This window comes from Pangasianodon hypophthalmus, chromosome 3, assembly GCF_027358585.1.
Source record: "Pangasianodon hypophthalmus isolate fPanHyp1 chromosome 3, fPanHyp1.pri, whole genome shotgun sequence".
Lineage (NCBI taxonomy): Eukaryota > Metazoa > Chordata > Actinopteri > Siluriformes > Pangasiidae > Pangasianodon > Pangasianodon hypophthalmus.
Genome location: NC_069712.1, coordinates 2,205,046 through 2,224,055, shown reverse-complemented (window position 1 = coordinate 2,224,055; position 19,010 = coordinate 2,205,046). Strand labels below are relative to the sequence as shown.

Below are 19,010 nucleotides of genomic sequence, written 5' to 3'. Positions count from 1 at the left end.
TTCACATGTTTAGCTGTGTTACAGACGTCAGAAATTTCTGTAACTGTCAGTTTTTTTATTGAGCCTAAGCGTTGGAAATTTGTCAAGCGGTGCCTAAATGTACATTTGGTCAAAAATGATCATAAATGAAGATGAAACCTTTTTCTGTTTAATTTATGTTTAAATTATTACACACTTCCTAAAATTACTACAACAATAGCCTAACAGTAATAATAAATCAGACAGGAATCAGCAATAACACAAACAGAAATGAGAAATACATAAAAATCACAAAGTAAGCGTCAGAAGGGTTTATGGACAAATAGCTTTCTATATCTTCATCATAAATAAATCAAAGTAACATAATGTTAGTTTTCCATTAACACAGGAGTGCCAATACTTTCTGCACAGCAACAGATGGGCTACAGTCAGTAGTTGTGATATATTTGTTACGTGTAGCCTATAAAATGGCTGCTATAATCTTGTATATACGCAAGAACCCCTGATATTTCTCTTCACACTAAAAGTATATACAGTTGAGGTCAAAAGTTTCCATCCCCCTTTCAGAATCTGCAAAATGTTAATTATTTTACCAAAATAAGAGGATCATACAAAATGCATGTTATTGTTTATTTAGTGCTGACCTGAATAAGATATTTCACATAAAAGATGTTTACATATCGTCCACAAGAGAAAATAATAGTTGAATTTATAAAAATGACCCGTTCAAAAGTTTACATCCCCTTGATTCTTAATACTGTGTTGTTACCTGAATGATCCACAGCTGTGTTTTTTTGTTTACTGATAGTTGTTCCTGAGTCCCTTGTTTGTCCTGAGCAGTTAAACTGCCTGCTGTTCTTCAGAAAAATCCTTCAGCTCCCACAAATTCTTTGGTTTTCCAGCATTTCTTGTGTATTCGAACCCTTTCCAACAATGACTGTATGATTTTGAGATCCATCTTTTCACACTGAGGACGACTGAGGGACTCGTATGCAACTATTACAGAAGGTTCAAACGCTCACTGATGCTCCAGAAGGAAAAACATGCATTAAGAGCCGGGGGGTGAAAACTTTTGAACAGAATGGAGATTTGTACATTTTTCTTATTTTGCCTAAATATCGTATTTTTTCATTTAGTACTGCCCTTCAGAGGCTACAGAAGATAGTTACATGTTTCCCAGAAGACAAAATAAGTTAAATTTACCCTGATCTTCAAATTCAAAAAGTTTTCACCCCCCGGCTCTTAATGCATGTTTTTTCCTTCTGGAGCATCAGTGAGCGTTTGAACCTTCTGTAATAGTTGCATATGAGTCCCTCAGTCGTCCTCAGTGTGAAAAGATGGATCTGAAGGATTTTTCTGAAGAACAGCAGGCAGTTTAACTGTTCAGGACAAACAAGGGACTCATGAACAACTATCAGTAAACAAAAAAACACGGCTGTGGATCATTCAGGTAACAACACAGTATTAAGAATCAAGGGGATGTAAACTTTTGAACGGGGTCATTTTTATAAATTCAACTATTATTTTCTCTTGTGGACTTTATGTAAACATCTTTTATGTGAAATATCTTATTCAGGTCAGCACTAAATAAACAATAACATGCAGTTTGTATGATCCTCTTATTTTGGTAAAATAATTAACATTTTGCAGATTCTGAAAGGGGGATGTAAACTTTTGACCTCAACTGTAATCTCTACACATGTTTCAGTGAATTGAGGGAGAAATTCAAGATTCAGGAGCTTAAATGAACTCCAGATGATCTTTTAATGAAATTCAAGCTCAGCTCTTATTTAGGCTTCCCATAACAAGTGGAAAATTATGTCACATTATGTCATGTTATATCTGCTCTTAAACCCTGGTTCTTAACAGCAGGATATCTCTATCCTGCTCGAGCTTCCCTCACGTAATATTTTAGCTGGGAAAAGATCCAAAACACACATTTCTCATGGGCCAGGTTAAACGGTTTGTTCTTCAGTTTCCTCTGGTTCAGACACTGAAATATGCGGGTTAGAGAGTCAGTGCCTTTCAGTTGTCTCTCTCAGTCTAACACTGAAATAAATACAATTACAATTAAACTGCACAATTTTCACAAACAGCCATTAACATCTTGGTAAATAATATGTAATCATTTTTAATCACATAATTATCTAATTAACGATCCTTTTAAAAATATTGGTATTATAATAAATTAATGTTGGTGACTGAATTTAATTAAGAACTGACAAATCAGTGAACGCACAAGAATGATTACTTGATTTGATTGATTGAATAGCTTTAAAAAGAATGATGTGAGCATCACAGGAAAAAAAAGTGTATAAATGTGTGTGTAAGAGTTTTATGTAAGAAAGTGAATAAATCTCACATATGATTGTTTCTTTATGATCTTGTATTTTAAACTCAAACACTGTAGCTCTATATATTAATTATTTATTAGCTAATTCTTTGAAAATAGGCACATAGTTCATGAAACAAAACTTAAAAACCTCAGGAAAAAAAAAAAAGAAAATGGCATTCACGTAAATACTGTAGGTTTAATCGGTGCAGTTCCACCACCAGCCTCACGATGGCGGTATTGCGCATGCGTCAACACTGCAGAGGAGCGCAGAAGAAGAACGTACTTCCGCATAAACAGGAACTTAACGGCTAAGACAGACAGTCATGATATAAATACATACCTACATATATATATATATATTTTAATTATAATTGTGTACTTTTTAAAAATAAGTATAAAGATAATGAACTCTCTGGTGGGATACGGAGTTTCCTCTGAGTCAGAGGATGAAGAGGAAACACAGAGCGGAGCAGCAAAGTAAGAACAGGATTATAACAAATAATAATAATAATAATAATAATAAAATCAAATAATAATCATCATAAAATCATAGCAAGGCTAATAATTACTTAATTAGCTAGGTAATAGAAGCTTCTAGCCACCAGTTTAGCATCATTCACAGTGCGTGCCTAAATAATGTAAACAAACACGAATTAAATGTGAACTATATTATAGACAGTTAGGTTTAATGTACACTTCCGCCTTTAGACTTTAGGCCACGCCCCCTACCCGAGTCTGCTGTTCATACAGTGTTAGAAACCTGTTAGAGACTCAGCATCTGATTCAGACACACAGCTTACAGGATGCTGAACTGCAGGCCATAAAGTTCTGTTACTTCAGGAGGTAGTTTTTTTATATATAATAAATGTCTGTGCAGGAATGAGGAGAATGAGTCCATTCAGAAGAAATCACGCAATTTCCTGTTGGAATCTGGATCAGCGTCCAGTGAGTCCAGTTCAGAGTCTGAGCGAGATGAAGAGCAGGAAGAGGAACGTGCTCCAGTGAGCGTCCCCTCATCCTCAGAGCTCCCGCTTCCTCCCACAGTCGGTTCTGCTTCTAATAAACTGCCTTCGCCTGCTCTGGGGAGGTTCTGCGTTCCGGCCGGCAGCAGCGTGTTCACGAACCCGTTTAAAGAACGAGATGAACAGAAACTCAACGCGCTCCAGAAACACGTCCCACTCACGTCCCACGCCCGGCCCACGCACATCGGAGGGAAGAGGGTGTGTGTGGCTTACAGGAAAGATGGCCGCTGCCGTTTCGGAATCCGTTGCAAGTTTGCGCACGACAGCGACCTGCAGCAGAGCGTAGCAGAACCCGCTGTCTCGGAGTCGGACGCGAGTAACGCTGCGACACACACTCCGGCCTGCGGGGAGTCGGCTGAAGAGAGAGACAGAGAAGACGAGGAGGAGAACCAGAGCAGGAGGAAGAAGCACCGAGTGGGAGTGAGTGACAGTCTCATCCCTCCCAAACGGGCGCTGAAGCAGTACGCCATGCAGAAGAACAACGCCTCACACACACACACGTGAAGACGGGGTGTGAGCAATAAGATCTGAACTCAGGGTACAGTGTGTGTGTGTGTGTGTGTGTGTGTGTGTGTGTGTGTGTGTGTGTGTGTGTGTGTGAAATTGCCCCAGGTGTGAGATGCTGTGTGAAAGATTGCTGTTTCATCCAGGGCGTGTTTTTAGCAGATAATTTTAGATACAAGATAACTCCTTCACTGAGACTGACACAGAGGCCACACCCCCTTCACTGAGACTCACACAGAGACCACACCCCCTTCACTGTGACTCACACAGAGGCCACACCCCCTTCACTGTGACTCACAGAGGCCACACCCCCTTCACTGAGACTCACACACAGAGACCACACCTCCTTCACTAAGACTCACACAGAGGCCACGCCTTCTTCATTGTGACTGACACAGAGGCCACACCCCTTCACTGTGACTCACACAGAGGCCACACCCCCTTCACTGAGACTGACACACAGAGACCACACCTCCTTCACTCAGACTGACACAGAGGCCACACCCCCTTCACTGAGACTGACACAGAGGCCACACCCCCTTCATTGAGACTCACACAGAAGCCACACCTCCTTCACTGAGACTCACAGAGGCCACGCCTTCTTCATTGTGACTGACACAGAGGCCACACTCCCTTCACGGAGACTCACACAGAAGCCACACCCCCTTCACTGTGACTCACACAGAGGCCACACTTCCTTCACTGTGACTCACACAGAGGCCACACCCCCTTCACTGAGACTCACACAGAGGCCACACCTCCTTCACTCAGACTCACACAGAGGCCACACCCCCTTCACTCAGACTCACACAGAGGCAATAAACACTAACACATGCGAGTGAAACTTATCATAATTTGTCAAAACCTGTTCAGTTCATTTTGAGGAAAAAACAACAAGCAGCTTCAGCGCTGAACTTTTAGACATCAGTATGTTGTAATATAATATCTGGTGCTGAACATCGTTCAGTGATTGACTAAGCGCAGAATTCAGTGCAGCTCTACAGCAGGACTACACGATCATTAGCTTTTCTAATCAACACGAGCACAGTCTGACTTTATTTCTGTCTCTAGGACACGAGTCTGATAACTGACTGATATTAGTCTGATCACTGTCTGACGTTAGTGATGGTAATGTCCGACTCGTTTCAGTGAGTCAGATCATTTGACTCATCTCAGCAATAAAGAGTCGACTCTTTCAGCTCCTAAATGACTCGTTACAACTCGTTTTCCTAAACCAGTTGAAGTTTCTGACGTCTAACGACGGCTGAAACTGTTTCACTGTTTCATCTTTCTGTAGAAGCATTTTGAATAAATTACAGTGTAAAAACAACACCTTCAACTTTCCTACAAAAAAAATAAGGACAAGCTCAGCTCTCACATGTGAGTCAGCTCCGGTTCAGAGAGCCGTCTGCCGTTCGCTTTTACAAACGACACGTCGCTAACCGACGTCACACTGTTTTAGTGGTTCAGTCTTTCCTTTTGTTGCCTCATGTTTTGTGTAGATCACGTGCATTATTGTTGTTTTCTAACGTCAAAAAAGTGCTTCATAACATTCATAACAGTTTAGCAGCACAGACAAAGACATAACTTTATAAGAATTAGAGCTGGTCCTGGATCAGCCGTCGTATCGTCCATTATTACTGCTAACTCTTCTTAAAAATGCTTTTAAAAAGGTTGTGAAAAAGGTCATGGCTTTGTAGGATGCGAGGTCACGTGATTATACAACATGGTACACACTCATTTAGAGGAACAGATTGTAAAGTAATATCACACTGATTGTGTTTAAATGCACAATAAAAGTATCATTGTTTGATTTAAAAAAAACAAAATCAGACCAGAGTAAGATGAGGTCTTAAAGCTGTAGTCAGATTTCCAGATTTATGTTCAGAAAATATGATGACTTTTTTTTTTTTTTTTTTAAACACATGGAGAAATAATAAAAAAATGTAAAAACATGAGAGCCTGTCCTTCTTCTTCAGTGTTTATTAGCAGGATGCACAGTGACTGCAGAGGGGTGCCATTATTTACTTCCTGTTTACACACATACAGAGAGAGACGGAAGGAAGTGGAGTGTAGACATGTTTATTGTACATGGTTAGTAAAACGGAGAGATTTATAAAACGTGGAACCTGTTCAAATCTATCCTGCTTTCTTTCTTTTTTTTTTGTATAACTGTGTAGCATGAAATGATTTTTTAAATCTAACAGTTTTATCGCTGCGTGACCTTCATTATTGTTCACAGTTCCTTTCTGTAATTGTCTAATTAAGGAATAAAATGTTAGTATTGTGGAAAAAGTTTCAATCTACAGGAACTAAGGTCAAGGGTCAAGACTGTTGTTATATTTTCTCCTATGACATTAAGGTTTGCTCCAGTGATGAAGAATGTTTCCTTTTTCATTAGAGCTATGAAAGGCTAATGCTGCTTACAACTAAGGAAAGCGTACAGCTACCAGTTTAGCCAAACAGTTCCTTTAAGATACGTGGGTAAAGAGAGACATGTGGCTTTAATAAATACCCCCCTCCCCGTCCCAATACGGTGTACGATTAAAGAGAAAACATTATTACATGTCTATTAGAATTCTATTAGTGGCCTGTTATAAGGTTATCATATGCCTTGTTTGGAGATTTACTTAAAAAAATTTACAGAAAGAAAGAATAAAAACTTACAAAAAGGATTCGAAAATTAACTCCATTAAACCGAAATGGACACGTGAAAAATTAAACATCCAAAAAAAAAAAAAAGCAGTTTGAAGACTAAAAGTGTTTATGTACAAAACAAAAAAAAAACATCAGGACAACATTCTGAGACACACACACACACACACACACACACACACACACACACATCTACAAACCTAGCAAAATTGAATTTGAATACACACGATAGATTTAAAGTCCTGTAGAGTTTAAATTCGGAGGAAGTTCACTGAGGAGGAGGAGGAGGAGGAGCAACAGCACCTTCAGGACGTGTCGGAATTACAGCAACACGCAGCTTCACGTCTCAGAAACTTGTGTCACGACAGTTAAAGGCAGTGAGGATCATATTCCCGTCGTTCCCTGCGTATGAGGAGCATTAATAGTTTTGGGTAGTTTACATTTTTAGCCAATAGCATTTACTTTCTATCTAAAAAAAAAAAAAAAAAAAAAAAAAAAAAGAACCCATCAAAGATGCTAAAACACGCCTTTGCTAACTGCTAGCTATTGTACGTTCAGTGTATCCACTTGTCCGTTGTGTGTGTTGCTATAGAAACGGCTAATTTGCATGTCTGAGAAGATAAACGTAATCTCTGTTGTGTAATTCCGACACGAGGTGCCTAGTGTCCTTGTCTTTCCTCTGCAAATTCATTCCGAGGTGAAATTCTTCCTTCCCTACATCAGTCTGTGTTGGATCGTCCCGTCTGAGCTGTCCGTCACAACCTGCGCCTCGCCGGCCCCGGCCGCTTCCCAAACCCCACCCACATTCCCAGTCCCGCCCTCCCAGAGTGCCCCGCCCTCTTTCCTCTCAGCCTGAGGAGGAGGAGGTGGAGGAGGAGAGGAGGCGGAGGATGACGGAGGAGGTGCAGGATCAGCGGTGAAAGCCACAGAAGTGATCTGTGGGAGGAGTGAGACGGAAGGGGCGGAGCTAGTGCTCGGGGGCAGCTGATGCGTGACGGACAGCAGGGGGAGCTGCTGAGACGGGTGCGAAAGAGTGGTGAAGGTCATGTGAACGATCTGTGGAGAAGCCTGAACGGACAGCTGTTGCTGGGACACGGGGGCGGAGACAAAATGCAGCGTCTGATTGGAAGAAGTCGGGTGTGACGCCGAGGCTCCGCCCACTTCCGCTTCACTCTTAGCCTCGTCTGTAGAGGGCAGCGCGAGAGTGACGGGCACCTGCATGGTGTGCAGCGACTGCTCCTGTTCCAGCAGCATGACGGGGCCGACGCCCACCGGGGTCACGTGAGTGGTGGTCGGCGTCGCCGTGGTGACCAGAGCGCCGGCGTTTGCGGCGAGAGCCTCGGCGATCAGGACCTCCGGGTGGCTCTTGGCCTTGTGAGCCACTACGCTGTCCTTCTTCTCGAACTTCTTGCCGCAGATGGCGCAGGAGAACTGGTAGGAGGCGTCTGCGTCGTGCTTCTTCATGTGCCAGTTCAGAGACGCTTTCTGACGACAGGTGAAGCCGCAGATCTCGCACCTGCAGCACGGAGAGAGAGAGCGAGACGAGACGAGACACGGATAAACTACGTAGCAATTTTACACCCTGTGTAGGGAGCGTATATAGTGAACAAGAAGCCCAGATTTCATTTAAAAACAATTTGGGAATGAAGATGTCGGACATTTACGTGGATTAAGAAATGTAACAGGAAAACTGAGATTCGCTGCAGAACCAAAAGTCTAAGGGGTGGAGTTGGACCTGATCCAGATGATCCAGCTCCTCCTACCTAAGCAGAGTGGAACCACAAGTCCAGGGGGCAACTGGAGTACACCGTTCCATGTTGTAGAGCATCTCAAGGGTTATGGGGTTAGATTTACAGGAGGAGTTGGATCAGGTCCAGCTCCACCCCCTGGATTCTGGTTCTGCAGTGACGACTATCTCAAAAAACTGCTCATGCGGCACAACTCGATCTCTCGTGCTGTGATAAACGTGCTCACAGTTAAATATCAGTGACATCACTACCAATACACGTACGTCGGGTCGAGACGCTGCTCTTCACATGTGATTCACTTCTGATTCATATGCGATTCATTTGTGATTAATACACGATTTATTTAAATTCATTTAATGTCTTATTTTAATATGAAATTCATTTGGAATTAATACATTCAGAAGCAGATCAGTCGACATTCATAACGTCATTCATACACGATTCATTTCTGATTCATAAAAGAGTCATTTGTGACATGATTCCTTCACACAGTTCACTTGTGATTCATTTACAGATTCAGAAAGGAATCATTTGAGATTGATTAGATAATCGTACACAATTTATTTATATTTATTTGGGATTCATAAACACTCATTAATATTCATTACACACTAATTAATATTCATAACTGCTATTAAACCTGTGATCTTAAATGTGATGCGTAATCCAGCTATATATATATATATATATATATATAAGAGTATCTTACTCCATAAACCTGAATAAGGGTGTGTGTGTGTGTGTGTGTGTGTGCGAGACTCACTGCAGTGGTTTCTCTCCAGTGTGTATCATGCGGTGCACAGCGAGGTTGTGAGAGCTCTTAAACGCACGTGCGCAGAACTCACAGATGTAGTCCCTCTGATCTACACACACACACACACACACACACACACACACACACGCACACAAAATGTACACAATCTTCAGAACATGATTTAAATCTGTGTGCTCTGCTTCACTTCCTGTTTAGCACTCTTCAAACAGACTTGCTTTCTTTCTTTACTTATTTATTTATTTATTTATTAAGGCTGATCCACTCCAGCATGTGCGTACGTGAATCTTAAACACCAAACAAATCTACCGAAATCTCAAACTTCCACTTTTCTAAACGTTGTGGATTTAAAAACTGTTTACAAGGATGTCATGACTCCTACACACACACACACAGTGTTTATACAGTTTACAGTAGTGATATTCAGAGATAATGAGATACTTATTCTCCAGAGTGTCTCAAATAATAGCGATATAACACACTGGGCGTGTCTATGATTGGCCCCGCCCCTTAGCTAGCAAGCAAATACTGCTATACTGATTGTTGTCAGGGAAAGAATCCAAAGGAAGATGCGAATTTTTTGTTATTTTTTTTGTTTCCGTTTGTAGTTTCGTACCTGTGTGGTGTTTGGCGTGACGCAGTAACTGTTTCTGAAGGCGGAAGAGACGGCCGCAGGACGGGTGAGGACACACATACTTCTTCTTCATTAAGTGCTGATATTTAATGTGATGCTGAGAGAGAGAGAGAGAGAGAGAGAGACAGAGACAGAGACAGAGAGAGAGAGAGAGAGAGAGAGAGACAGAGACAGAGAGAGACAGAGACAGAGAAAGACAGAGAGAGAGAAAGAGAGAAAGACAGAGAGAGAAAGACAGAGAGAGAGAGACAGAGAGAGAAAGACAGAGAGAGAGAGACAGAGAGAGAAAGACAGAGAGAGAAAGACAGAGAGAGAGAGACAGAGAGAGAAAGACAGAGAGAGAAAGACAGAGAGAGAGAGAGAGAGAGAGAGAGAGGGAGAGAGAGTAAATATTTTGTAAAATGTTATATAAAAGTCTCTCGGTTCTCTAACACACACCTGCAGGTAGCGTGGATGAGCGAGAACCGTTCCACATCCCTCCATCTCACAGCGCACGTACTGCACCGGCGGCTTCTTCCTGCACGCACACACACACACACACACACACACACACACACACACACACACGTTTTAATTCATCACGTCAGTCACACCGTCAGTGATGACGTTCTTTTTGCCCTTCTGTCATCGGATATTCTTACCTTCTCTTGGGAAGTCGGGGGCTTTTGTCGTCTTTTCTTCGTCGCCCTCTCCTGCAGGATCAGAGCCAGAGGATCAAACAGAAGTAATAATGAAATCAGTGACAAGCAAGAAACGACTGATTTATTGCATCATCACGTCACGTGACCTAATCGCATCTCTGAGGCTAGCGTACGAATCCGTTTCATCACATTGGTCGCGTTTCCTTCAAGCTACGGGATTTTGTCAGGATGTAACGTCGCCCTCTCTGGTAGAAAAACGCTACTGCGGGCTACTTGCAGAGGAACATTTCGGATCTGTGAGCTGTCCTGCGTTCTTTACCTTGATTTATGTTTAATAGAGAGCGGAATGGCGGCTGACGTGAGCGTGCAGAGCGATTTCAGTGGGCGTGGTCATTAAAAATGAGCAGGGAAGCGTGTAGAGAACCTCTCACACGCGAGAGCACTTCAGTTCAGCGAGCACTGAGCACTGAGCACTGAGACTTTCCCCTCACCCATCACAGGGCAAGTTCAGAATTTGGAGGCGGGGATAAGCCGTACGGAGGAGATGCTAACTGTCTCCATGACGACTGGTGAGTGTGGATTTGATTGACATGAGATCTGAACACACTAACCATTTCAGCGCAGGATATTTTGTAAATCATTACTAAAACGTGTCTCACTTCCTGGGCGGCTCTGCTCCCTCTCCAACCTCCTGCTTCACGTCCGCCATCTCCACTCCTTCCGTCTTCACCTCCGTCTCTTTCTCCTTGTCTTTCTCTCCTCCAGCTGCTTTCTCCTTCTTCTCTCTCAGCCGTGGAGGAGCTCTGCGTCTCGGCTTCTGACCTTCCCTGCGTGAAGCACATCAGTGATATATATTAATATTATTATTATTATTATTATTTTTCACAACACAGACCTCCTAATCATCTCTCTCTCTCTCTCTCTCTCACACACACCTCCCAGATTTGGGGTCGTAGCTCTGGTCATTCAGGTCGTCCTTAAAGGGCACGTCTTCGTCACTGCTGACACCCTCGTCATCCTCACTGAAAACAGAAACGGCGGCGTAGCCCATCAGCCTCGTGTGAACTCTGCTTCTTTAGCTCTGCACTGGAGCTACGAGGCTAATGTAGCTAACAAGTAACTTTAACCTCCAGTTTAGCATCATGTAAATGCACTTGTAGGTAAGAAGGGACATTTTGGACAGGCTTATCTTCCTTTAAAAAGAATCCTCCTGCTCTCATAAGAACCGTTTCTGTCTTGGTCCGTGCAGAACAAACTTGCATGTTATTAATTCTATTTTTAGGAATTAAAATATCATCAGACATAATCACAACTTTTTATTTTCCTTCTTAGCAATATCAGCATCAGCCCTGTGTGTGTGTGTGTGTGTGTGTACACAGTGATGTACCTCTGGGCCCGAGGCTCGTACGTTCTGTCTTTCGGGTTGTCGGTGAAGGGAGGATCTTCCTCACCCAGCAGCACCTCATCCTCCTTTACTTCACTCTTCTTCTCAGTGCTGAGGAAAAACAGAAAAATGATCAAACGTTAATTAACTGAACATGATCACAGGACTTTTGTCTGCTCTGAAATTCTTCATCGTGTCTAACGAATGGTGGCGTTTTTTTCTAAATTTTTATGTTTAGAACAGATTTTATGTTTTCTATCATAACAAACCTGAGTGTTGTTTTAAACACAAAGCAGAGCTGAAAACTGACCATACGGACGTGATCTAATATTCTAACTAACATGTTTGATTGACAGCTCTCTTCTTAAATGCTCTGATATTTCACAAGTAGTGACAGAGTATCAGTGTGGTGACAATAGAGAGAGAGAGAGAGAGAGAGAGAGAGAGAGAGACAGGCAGACTGAGTGGGAGAGAAGAGTGAGACTAAGCTAGAGAGATGGATGGAGAGAGATTGAGAAAGAGATAGACAGACCGAGAGCAATAGAGAGGGAGAGACAGTGAGAGCAGGAGACCGAGAGAAAGAGAGAAACAGTGAGAGAAAGATAGAGACAGAGAGAGATTGATTAAGACAGAGAGAGAGACAGACAGGGAGAGAGAGGGAGAGAGAGAGAGAGAGAGAGAGAGAGAGACAGGGGGAGAGAGAGAGAGAGAGAGAGACAGAGACACAGACAGAGAGAGAGAGAGAGAGAGAGAGAGAGAGAGAGAGAGAGAGAGTTCATTACTGATAAGTATAAGGATGTACCTTGTCTTCTTCTCAGCTGTTTTATTTTCTTCCGCTGCAGAAATGAGATCATAATAAATCAGAAATTACACATGAAACACATTTATGCCCATCTCCTACACTGCACAAAGTATTGGCACCCCTCTAGTCCACGCTCTGATGGATGGCGTAGAGGCGTGTCAGTACACAGTCACATGACACTGCTCGTACCGCAGGCGGTCTCCGTCTCCGGTTCGCTCTTACACACAACCCGTGCTGAACCCCGAAGTCCCCGAGACGCCGGCGTTCTGCTGCGGCTCTGTGCTCGCCTGCTTCCAGCTGCTCCCGGGGAAAGAGAAATAAAATGAGTCCGCATGCTTACATCGTTTTTCAGTATAAACAAAGATGATCATACACTCGTTTTCCTCCAGAGTTACCTCGAGTGCCTGCAGTGTCCTTACTTTCTCCACACCTGAGAGACGAGAGAGAGAACACACACAGGTGGAGGAATATTATCACCTGAGTAGAATAAAATACGAAATGGTGACAGTCCTAAACATAATTTTCACATATGCTCTCACACACACACACACACACACACACACACACACCCCCGAATCAGTCCTGACTGAACATTTTAGTGTTTCCTTCTTTAATACAGTCGACTCAACAGCTAACACACACACTTGTTTGGATTAAAACGGAAATAAGTCTTATCTTAAAGGGTCAGTAAGTATAATTAGCTTTGTATACGCAGTCCTTATTGCTAAATATAACATTTCTGTGATTCATACTTGTACTTGACCTACATTTATATTTCCACTGAAAGTACAAACACTCTATAAGGGCAGTGTATCTTCATTTCCTGTTCCCTTTACAGGCAATAAAATGTACACAACGCCCACGAGGTCTTATCAGAAGAGCAACACTTATGCGTATAGCTTCCATATATAACCTACTAACGATTAAAACCTACAGCAATAAATAATAATAAAAATATTTTATAATAAAAAAAAAATCAAAGCAGTTTGTGATGATGTGAGCTGTATGTTACACACAAACTTTTTCTGTGCCTCATTATCAGTCTTTTAGTAAAGTTCTGTGTAAATATCACACACACACACACACACACACACACACACACAACTGAACACCATCCTACTCTCTCTGTATTCACTACCAGCATTTTTGCTGCTACAATATTTATAAAATACTGTATATAATTTTTTATACTCTCTACCCAGCTGCTACTCCTTATGTTTACATTTACAGCAACTTATCTTCTTACTCTTTTGCACTATTCTTATATCTGATTCACTTTCACACTAGAACTGTGTGCTAGTCGGCGCTGCACTGTCTCTTACTGTCCCTATTGTCTTTGTTTTAGTAGTTATTGTACCATCTTGTGCTGTTTGCGTGTGCACTTTATGTAAATGTCTGTAGTCTCTTGTCGTTCTGTGTTTGTTTTTTGTAGCATCATGGTCCTGGAGGAACGTCGTTTCGTTTCACTGTGTACTAACCAGCTGTATTTGGCTGAAATGACAATAAAAACCACTTGACGACTATTTTCAAGGCCAAACTTAAAATTCATCCCAGATATACAAAAACACTGATTTTCTTCATACTCGCATGGATATGTTATGTTATAAACAGCTAAAATAAATTACCACAACACATTTAGCCACGCCCACAAAACTCTATAAAAGGCAACGCTCACAGAGAGCTGAAAACGACTAACAGTGAAAGAGCACCTCCCAAGCATGGCATGCGCTAAATCTTCCAGTAACGCAGCTCAGCCACTGCAGCGCATCAGCTACCGCAGACACACACTAACTCGTCCTCCGAGTGTGTAAACACTTCTATTATTTCGTATAAATAATCACTGTAGCTATAATCATCCAGACATCTTCTGGACATCTTACTGTCTGGGAAACATCTGAATATTACTCTACAGACTGAAGGGAGTGGTACTGAGGGAATGATCTGAATTAGGGGAAGGTTCTTGCTTCCCAACCCACTGCTCTTTAAGAGAACTTCCAGAAGCACCAGCTCCTCACTCTACTTCTCACTCAGCTCCTCACTTTGCTCTTCGCTCCTCACTCTACTCCTCACTCCGCTCCTCCCTCCGCTCCTCACTCCGCTCCTCACTCAGCTCCTCACTCAGCTCCTCACTCAGCTCCCCACTCAGCTCCCCACTCAGCTCCTCACTCCGCTCCTCACTCCGCTCCTCACTCCGCTCCTCAATCCCTCACTCCGCTCCCCACTCCTCACTCAGCTCCTCACTCTGCTCCTCACTCTGCTCCTCACTCCGCTCCTCACTCCACTCCTCACTCAGCTCCTCACTCTGCTCCCCACTCAGCTCCTCCCTCTACTCCTCACTCCCTCAGCTCCTCCCTCTACTCCTCACTCCGCTCCTCACTCCGCTCCTCCCTCCGCTCCTCAATCCCTCACTCCGCTCCCCACTCCTCACTCAGCTCCTCACTCTGCTCCTCACTCTGCTCCTCACTCTGCTCCTCACTCCGCTCCTCACTCCACTCCTCACTCAGCTCCTCACTCTGCTCCTCACTCTGCTCCTCACTCCGCTCCTCACTCCACTCCTCCCTCCGCTCCTCACTCAGCTCCTCACTCACTCACTCCGCTCCCCACTCAGCTCCTCCCTCCACTCCTCACTCCGCTCCTCACTCTGCTCCTCACTCAGCTCCTCACTCAGCTCCTCACTCTGCTCCTCACTCCGCTCCTCACTCCGCTCCTCACTCAGCTCCTCACTCTGCTCCCCACTCTGCTCCCCACTCAGCTCCTCCCTCTACTCCTCACTCCCTCAGCTCCTCCCTCTACTCCTCACTCCCTCAGCTCCTCCCTCTACTCCTCACTCCCTCAGCTCCTCCCTCTACTCCTCACTCCCTCACTCAGCTCCTCACTCCGCTCTTCGCTCCTCCCTCTACTCCTCACTCAGCTCTTCGCTCCTCACTCCTTCACTCTGCTCCACACAGTGCTCCTCACTCCGCTCCTCACCCTACTCCTCACTCCGCTCCTCACTCCTCACAGCAACCTTCTGCAGTGCCTGGAGCCTGAGCTTTAATGACAGGAAGTTCTCTCATGCATGTCAGTGTGTTGGTGCAGCTCATGTTCCCGTACGGAGCTTTGCTGTCTCTGGCCGCCTCTGCGTTCCTCCTGCGCCGCGGACACGCTGTCTTCCTCCGGCGGCGAGCTTCCGCTTCTGCTTCCTCCTCCTCCTCTTCATCATCATCATCATCATCGTCGTCGTCCTGCTCCACTCCGAGGTCTCTCCTCCTCCACACAGGGACGGATCTCGTGGAGCGGTCACGCAGCACCCGGCCGGATCCCGCCGCACTCGGGGTTCCGTTCGTGTCCGGGGATGAAGCAGGCGGAGCGGCGGAGTTCGCTCGAGTCGCCGCCCGGCCTCGGAGCGCCCTGCGCGGCGTGCGGGTCACACTCGAGTCCGGGGATGTGAGCGCGGCCTCGTCTTCTTCCTCCCGCTTCTCTTTTTTATCCACACGCTGCACTTCCATCATCCCCCGAAACAAACAACAATCCTCGGTTTAATTGTTTTTAATTAATCCAATCGGACATGAACTCATGAATACGGTATAAAATTCTGAAACACTTTGCTCGTTAAAGGCCCTGATCCTCCACACAAACATGTTTCACCGAGTCCTCCTCGAGCCCCGGTTTCTCTCCGTCTTTCTGTTCTGTATTTCTGATTAACTGACAAACTTAGTTAGAACTCTGCAAAAAGCATCTTTTAAAGACGCAGAGACGGTGTTAGTCTGCTCTTAAAGCGATAGTAAACCGGGCTGTAGGCGAGAACCGGGCGGCTCGGACCTCATCTTGGCTTTGTTGCGTCTCCTTTAAGCGCGCGCTGAGCGGCGGAGGCTCACGAGCGACACTCAGCTGCACGGATCCGCGTTTACATTAAAGCCGCGGTAAGCAAACTCTCACTCACACTCAAGCCGCGCTCACACTACACTTTTCAGTTCCGCTGACTTCCATTCACATGCATGCGAATGCTGGAGAACGGAAACGCAAGCTCATGCGAAGAAGTTTCACATTTCGTCGCGCTTGAAAGTTCAAGTCTGGTGAACTCTGACCTGCGAATTCGTATCACGTCAAGACCAATAGAAGATCGACACGTCACGGCGTGAGCTCTTCAGAGAATCCAAGATGGAGGAAGCACTGATTCTAGCGGTGTCGCAATATCCCGTTTTATACAACGCAGCTTTAAACGAATATAACATGAAAAGAGAAGCTGCCTGGACTGCGGTGTCGCTGCACACAGGAACAGATGCTATATTTTAACACTGAAACATATGAGCATGATGCGTGGATTTAAAAAAAACAGCGCCTTGACGTGTGATGTCATATCCTGTTTCCGCCCATATAGAAATGTTGCATGCTGAAAGTCTAGTGTGACCGCCCCTTCACACTCATGCAGCCTTCAGGTCCTCCTCAGACCTCAGATGTTTGTGTGTATGCGGCAAAGCCGGAACCACCTCTGCGTCCAAAAGCACTGGGACATTAACACTAACACGTCATGTAAAGGAAGAGAACGCTGTTGCCTAGTTACGCACGCCGTCGCCGTAAACAAACTCCTCGCCGCATTTCAGCTTTTCTTCCTTCATCATTCCTGGTATCATTTATACAATATCATTTAATTTTCCATTCCCTTGATTTATTTTTCCACATTTCATTAAAGGGGCGGTCACATTAGACATTCAGCATGCGACATTTTGTTCAGAGACTCTGCGAATATGGGCGGAAACAGGATATGACATCACGCGCCAAGGCATTGGGGTTTTTTTTATCCACACAGATGTAATGGTCCTTTTTGGTTCTTTATGTAATAAAGGCCCAATTTTTTTATGTTTACAATAAAGGCCCAATTTTTTATACACACACACACACACACACACACACACAGACACACACACACACACACACATTCATTCTTAATCTTATTCCTAACGTGCTGAAAACAGCTCTGTTAATGCTTCTTGTCTCATGTTTCTTGTTATGTGACAATATCGCATTACATTACACCAGTCACGTAAATGTTTGCATCCCTGGATATTACTGTCGGTCGTTTAACGCTTCTATCCTAAAATAGTTGTAAAATTAAATTAAACTTAACTACTTTACATCTTACCTCGCACTCTTTCACCGTTAAAACTGAAGCGTCGCGTGGCTTCTTTGATTTGATTGGCCATCTTAAACATTTTTGACCAAAACCCTAACAACTTTTTAAACTTTTTGTCATCTTAAAAACGTACATAGTGGTGCATAATGGAGTTCAGCAGAGCAGCATTAAAAATATCAAATATTGCAGGGGGACAATTTGGCCATCTGATTATTGTCCCGCTCAGTGTCTCTGGTGGTTACGGCCCTGAAACGAGGACGTGATTATGACGTTTTGTGTGTGTATGTGTGTATGTGTGTGTGTGTGTGTTCAAGTGATTTTGGTCTGGAAAAAATATTGGATGGCATGAGAACTTCTTTTGTTTTTATTTTATTTTTGTATCATCAGCTGTACAGCTGAACAGCTGCCACGCAAAATGACCACTTCAACCTTACCTTCTGTTGTAGGCATCGCATTCGTACCGCTGGCCGCCGTGACGTCACGTTATTGACACACGCCCTCAATGCCGAAAAGTTGTGGGTCATAGAAAAGTTTCCGAGCGTCATTCATTCATTCATTCATTCATTCATTCAGTTTCATGTTATTAAAGTCTTCCTATCAGGTCATTTCACCATTTTAAAACGTTGTGCATTGTCGCCTGTACAGTGTGTGTAAGCGCTCTTCTCTGTTTTGATGATGGTGTGACGGAGCTGACGTTTTGATAGCCGCTATCTGATCACAGACTGAATCAGTTAGGATTATGGTTATTTCGCTATGACGTAACTCTCCAAAAACATTATCGTATCGTGAGAAATTCACACTCAGCTATGGAGGTTTTAGACGTCTTTACTCAGAATGACTGCGTTTCTCAAACTGGCTCCTTGCTTACTGTACCAGACGCCAAGGCAAGGTTAGAAAATAACCAAAATAAAATCCACATTTCCACATCATTTTTCTAAAATATATTTATATTTTCTTATATTATTGGTAGAAAAACAAAATTTTGGTTAAAACTTGATTTTTTTTTAAAACCATAATTCAACTGCAGCGACATGTGGCATGTTTTTCCGGCCCGTCTCACATATTTGGTTACTTATCTGGATCAGCAAATTTGTATTATTTAAAAAAATTCTACAATAACAGACTAAATTATGTGTAATTGATCAGATATCATGTAATAGACCTTTAGGACTAATAAAGCTAATGTGATGAAATAAAAAAAAAAAATGGCTGTGAGACTTCTCTGTAGAATGTTCAAAATTTGAGACCAGGCTTAATTTTAATTCCATCTTCTTGATGAATTGGTGGTGAGTTTCCTCCGGGTTCTCCGGTTTCCTCCGGGTTCTCCGGTTTCCTCCTGGTTCTCTGGTTTCCTCCTGGTTCTCTGGTTTCCTCTGGGTTCTCCGGTTTCCTCCGGGTTCTCTGGTTTCCTCCTGGTTCTC

General features: G+C 43.7%; 2 protein-coding genes across 3 annotated transcripts; one reads left to right on the top strand and one right to left on the bottom strand.

Annotated features, from left to right (window-relative positions):
- Nucleotides 1-2,585: 2,585 nt before the first annotated feature.
- Nucleotides 2,586-9,767, top strand: si:ch211-113e8.11 (uncharacterized). Of its 2 annotated transcripts, XM_053232421.1 has the most exons (3): nt 2,586-2,791; nt 3,192-3,874; nt 9,624-9,767. In XM_053232421.1, the coding sequence occupies exons 1-2, from the start codon at nt 2,718-2,720 to the stop codon at nt 3,838-3,840; spliced, it is 723 nt and encodes a 240-aa protein (XP_053088396.1). In that variant the 5' UTR covers nt 2,586-2,717; the 3' UTR covers nt 3,841-3,874; nt 9,624-9,767. The 2 variants fall into 2 exon arrangements, with proteins under 2 accessions (XP_053088396.1, XP_026766839.2); XM_026911038.3 differs by lacking the exon at nt 9,624-9,767 and having other exon boundaries at nt 3,192-5,774.
- Nucleotides 6,970-16,713, bottom strand: zfp91 (ZFP91 zinc finger protein, atypical E3 ubiquitin ligase). Its single transcript, XM_034302856.2, has 12 exons — nt 15,570-16,713; nt 12,872-12,906; nt 12,666-12,773; nt 12,477-12,510; nt 11,678-11,785; nt 11,226-11,312; nt 10,950-11,117; nt 10,291-10,341; nt 10,088-10,166; nt 9,632-9,746; nt 9,007-9,106; nt 6,970-8,011 (listed from the first exon to the last, which is right to left on the bottom strand). The coding sequence occupies exons 1-12, from the start codon at nt 15,965-15,967 to the stop codon at nt 7,210-7,212; spliced, it is 2,085 nt and encodes a 694-aa protein (XP_034158747.2). The 5' UTR covers nt 15,968-16,713; the 3' UTR covers nt 6,970-7,209.
- Nucleotides 16,714-19,010: the final 2,297 nt, after the last annotated feature.

Bases quoted from the DNA above. Each gene is read 5' to 3' on its own strand.
- si:ch211-113e8.11 (XM_053232421.1), top strand. From the start codon at position 2,718: ATGAACTCTCTGGTGGGATACGGAGTTTCCTCTGAGTCAGAGGATGAA. The intron at 2,792-3,191 runs GTAAGAACAGGA...ATGTCTGTGCAG, and splicing joins ACACAGAGCGGAGCAGCAAA to GAATGAGGAGAATGAGTCCA.
- zfp91 (XM_034302856.2), bottom strand. From the start codon at position 15,967: ATGATGGAAGTGCAGCGTGTGGATAAAAAAGAGAAGCGGGAGGAAGAA. The intron at 12,774-12,871 runs GTAACTCTGGAG...CCCCGGGAGCAG, and splicing joins GGACACTGCAGGCACTCGAG to CTGGAAGCAGGCGAGCACAG. The intron at 11,786-12,476 runs GTACATCCTTAT...GTTTTTCCTCAG, and splicing joins ACAGCTGAGAAGAAGACAAG to CACTGAGAAGAAGAGTGAAG.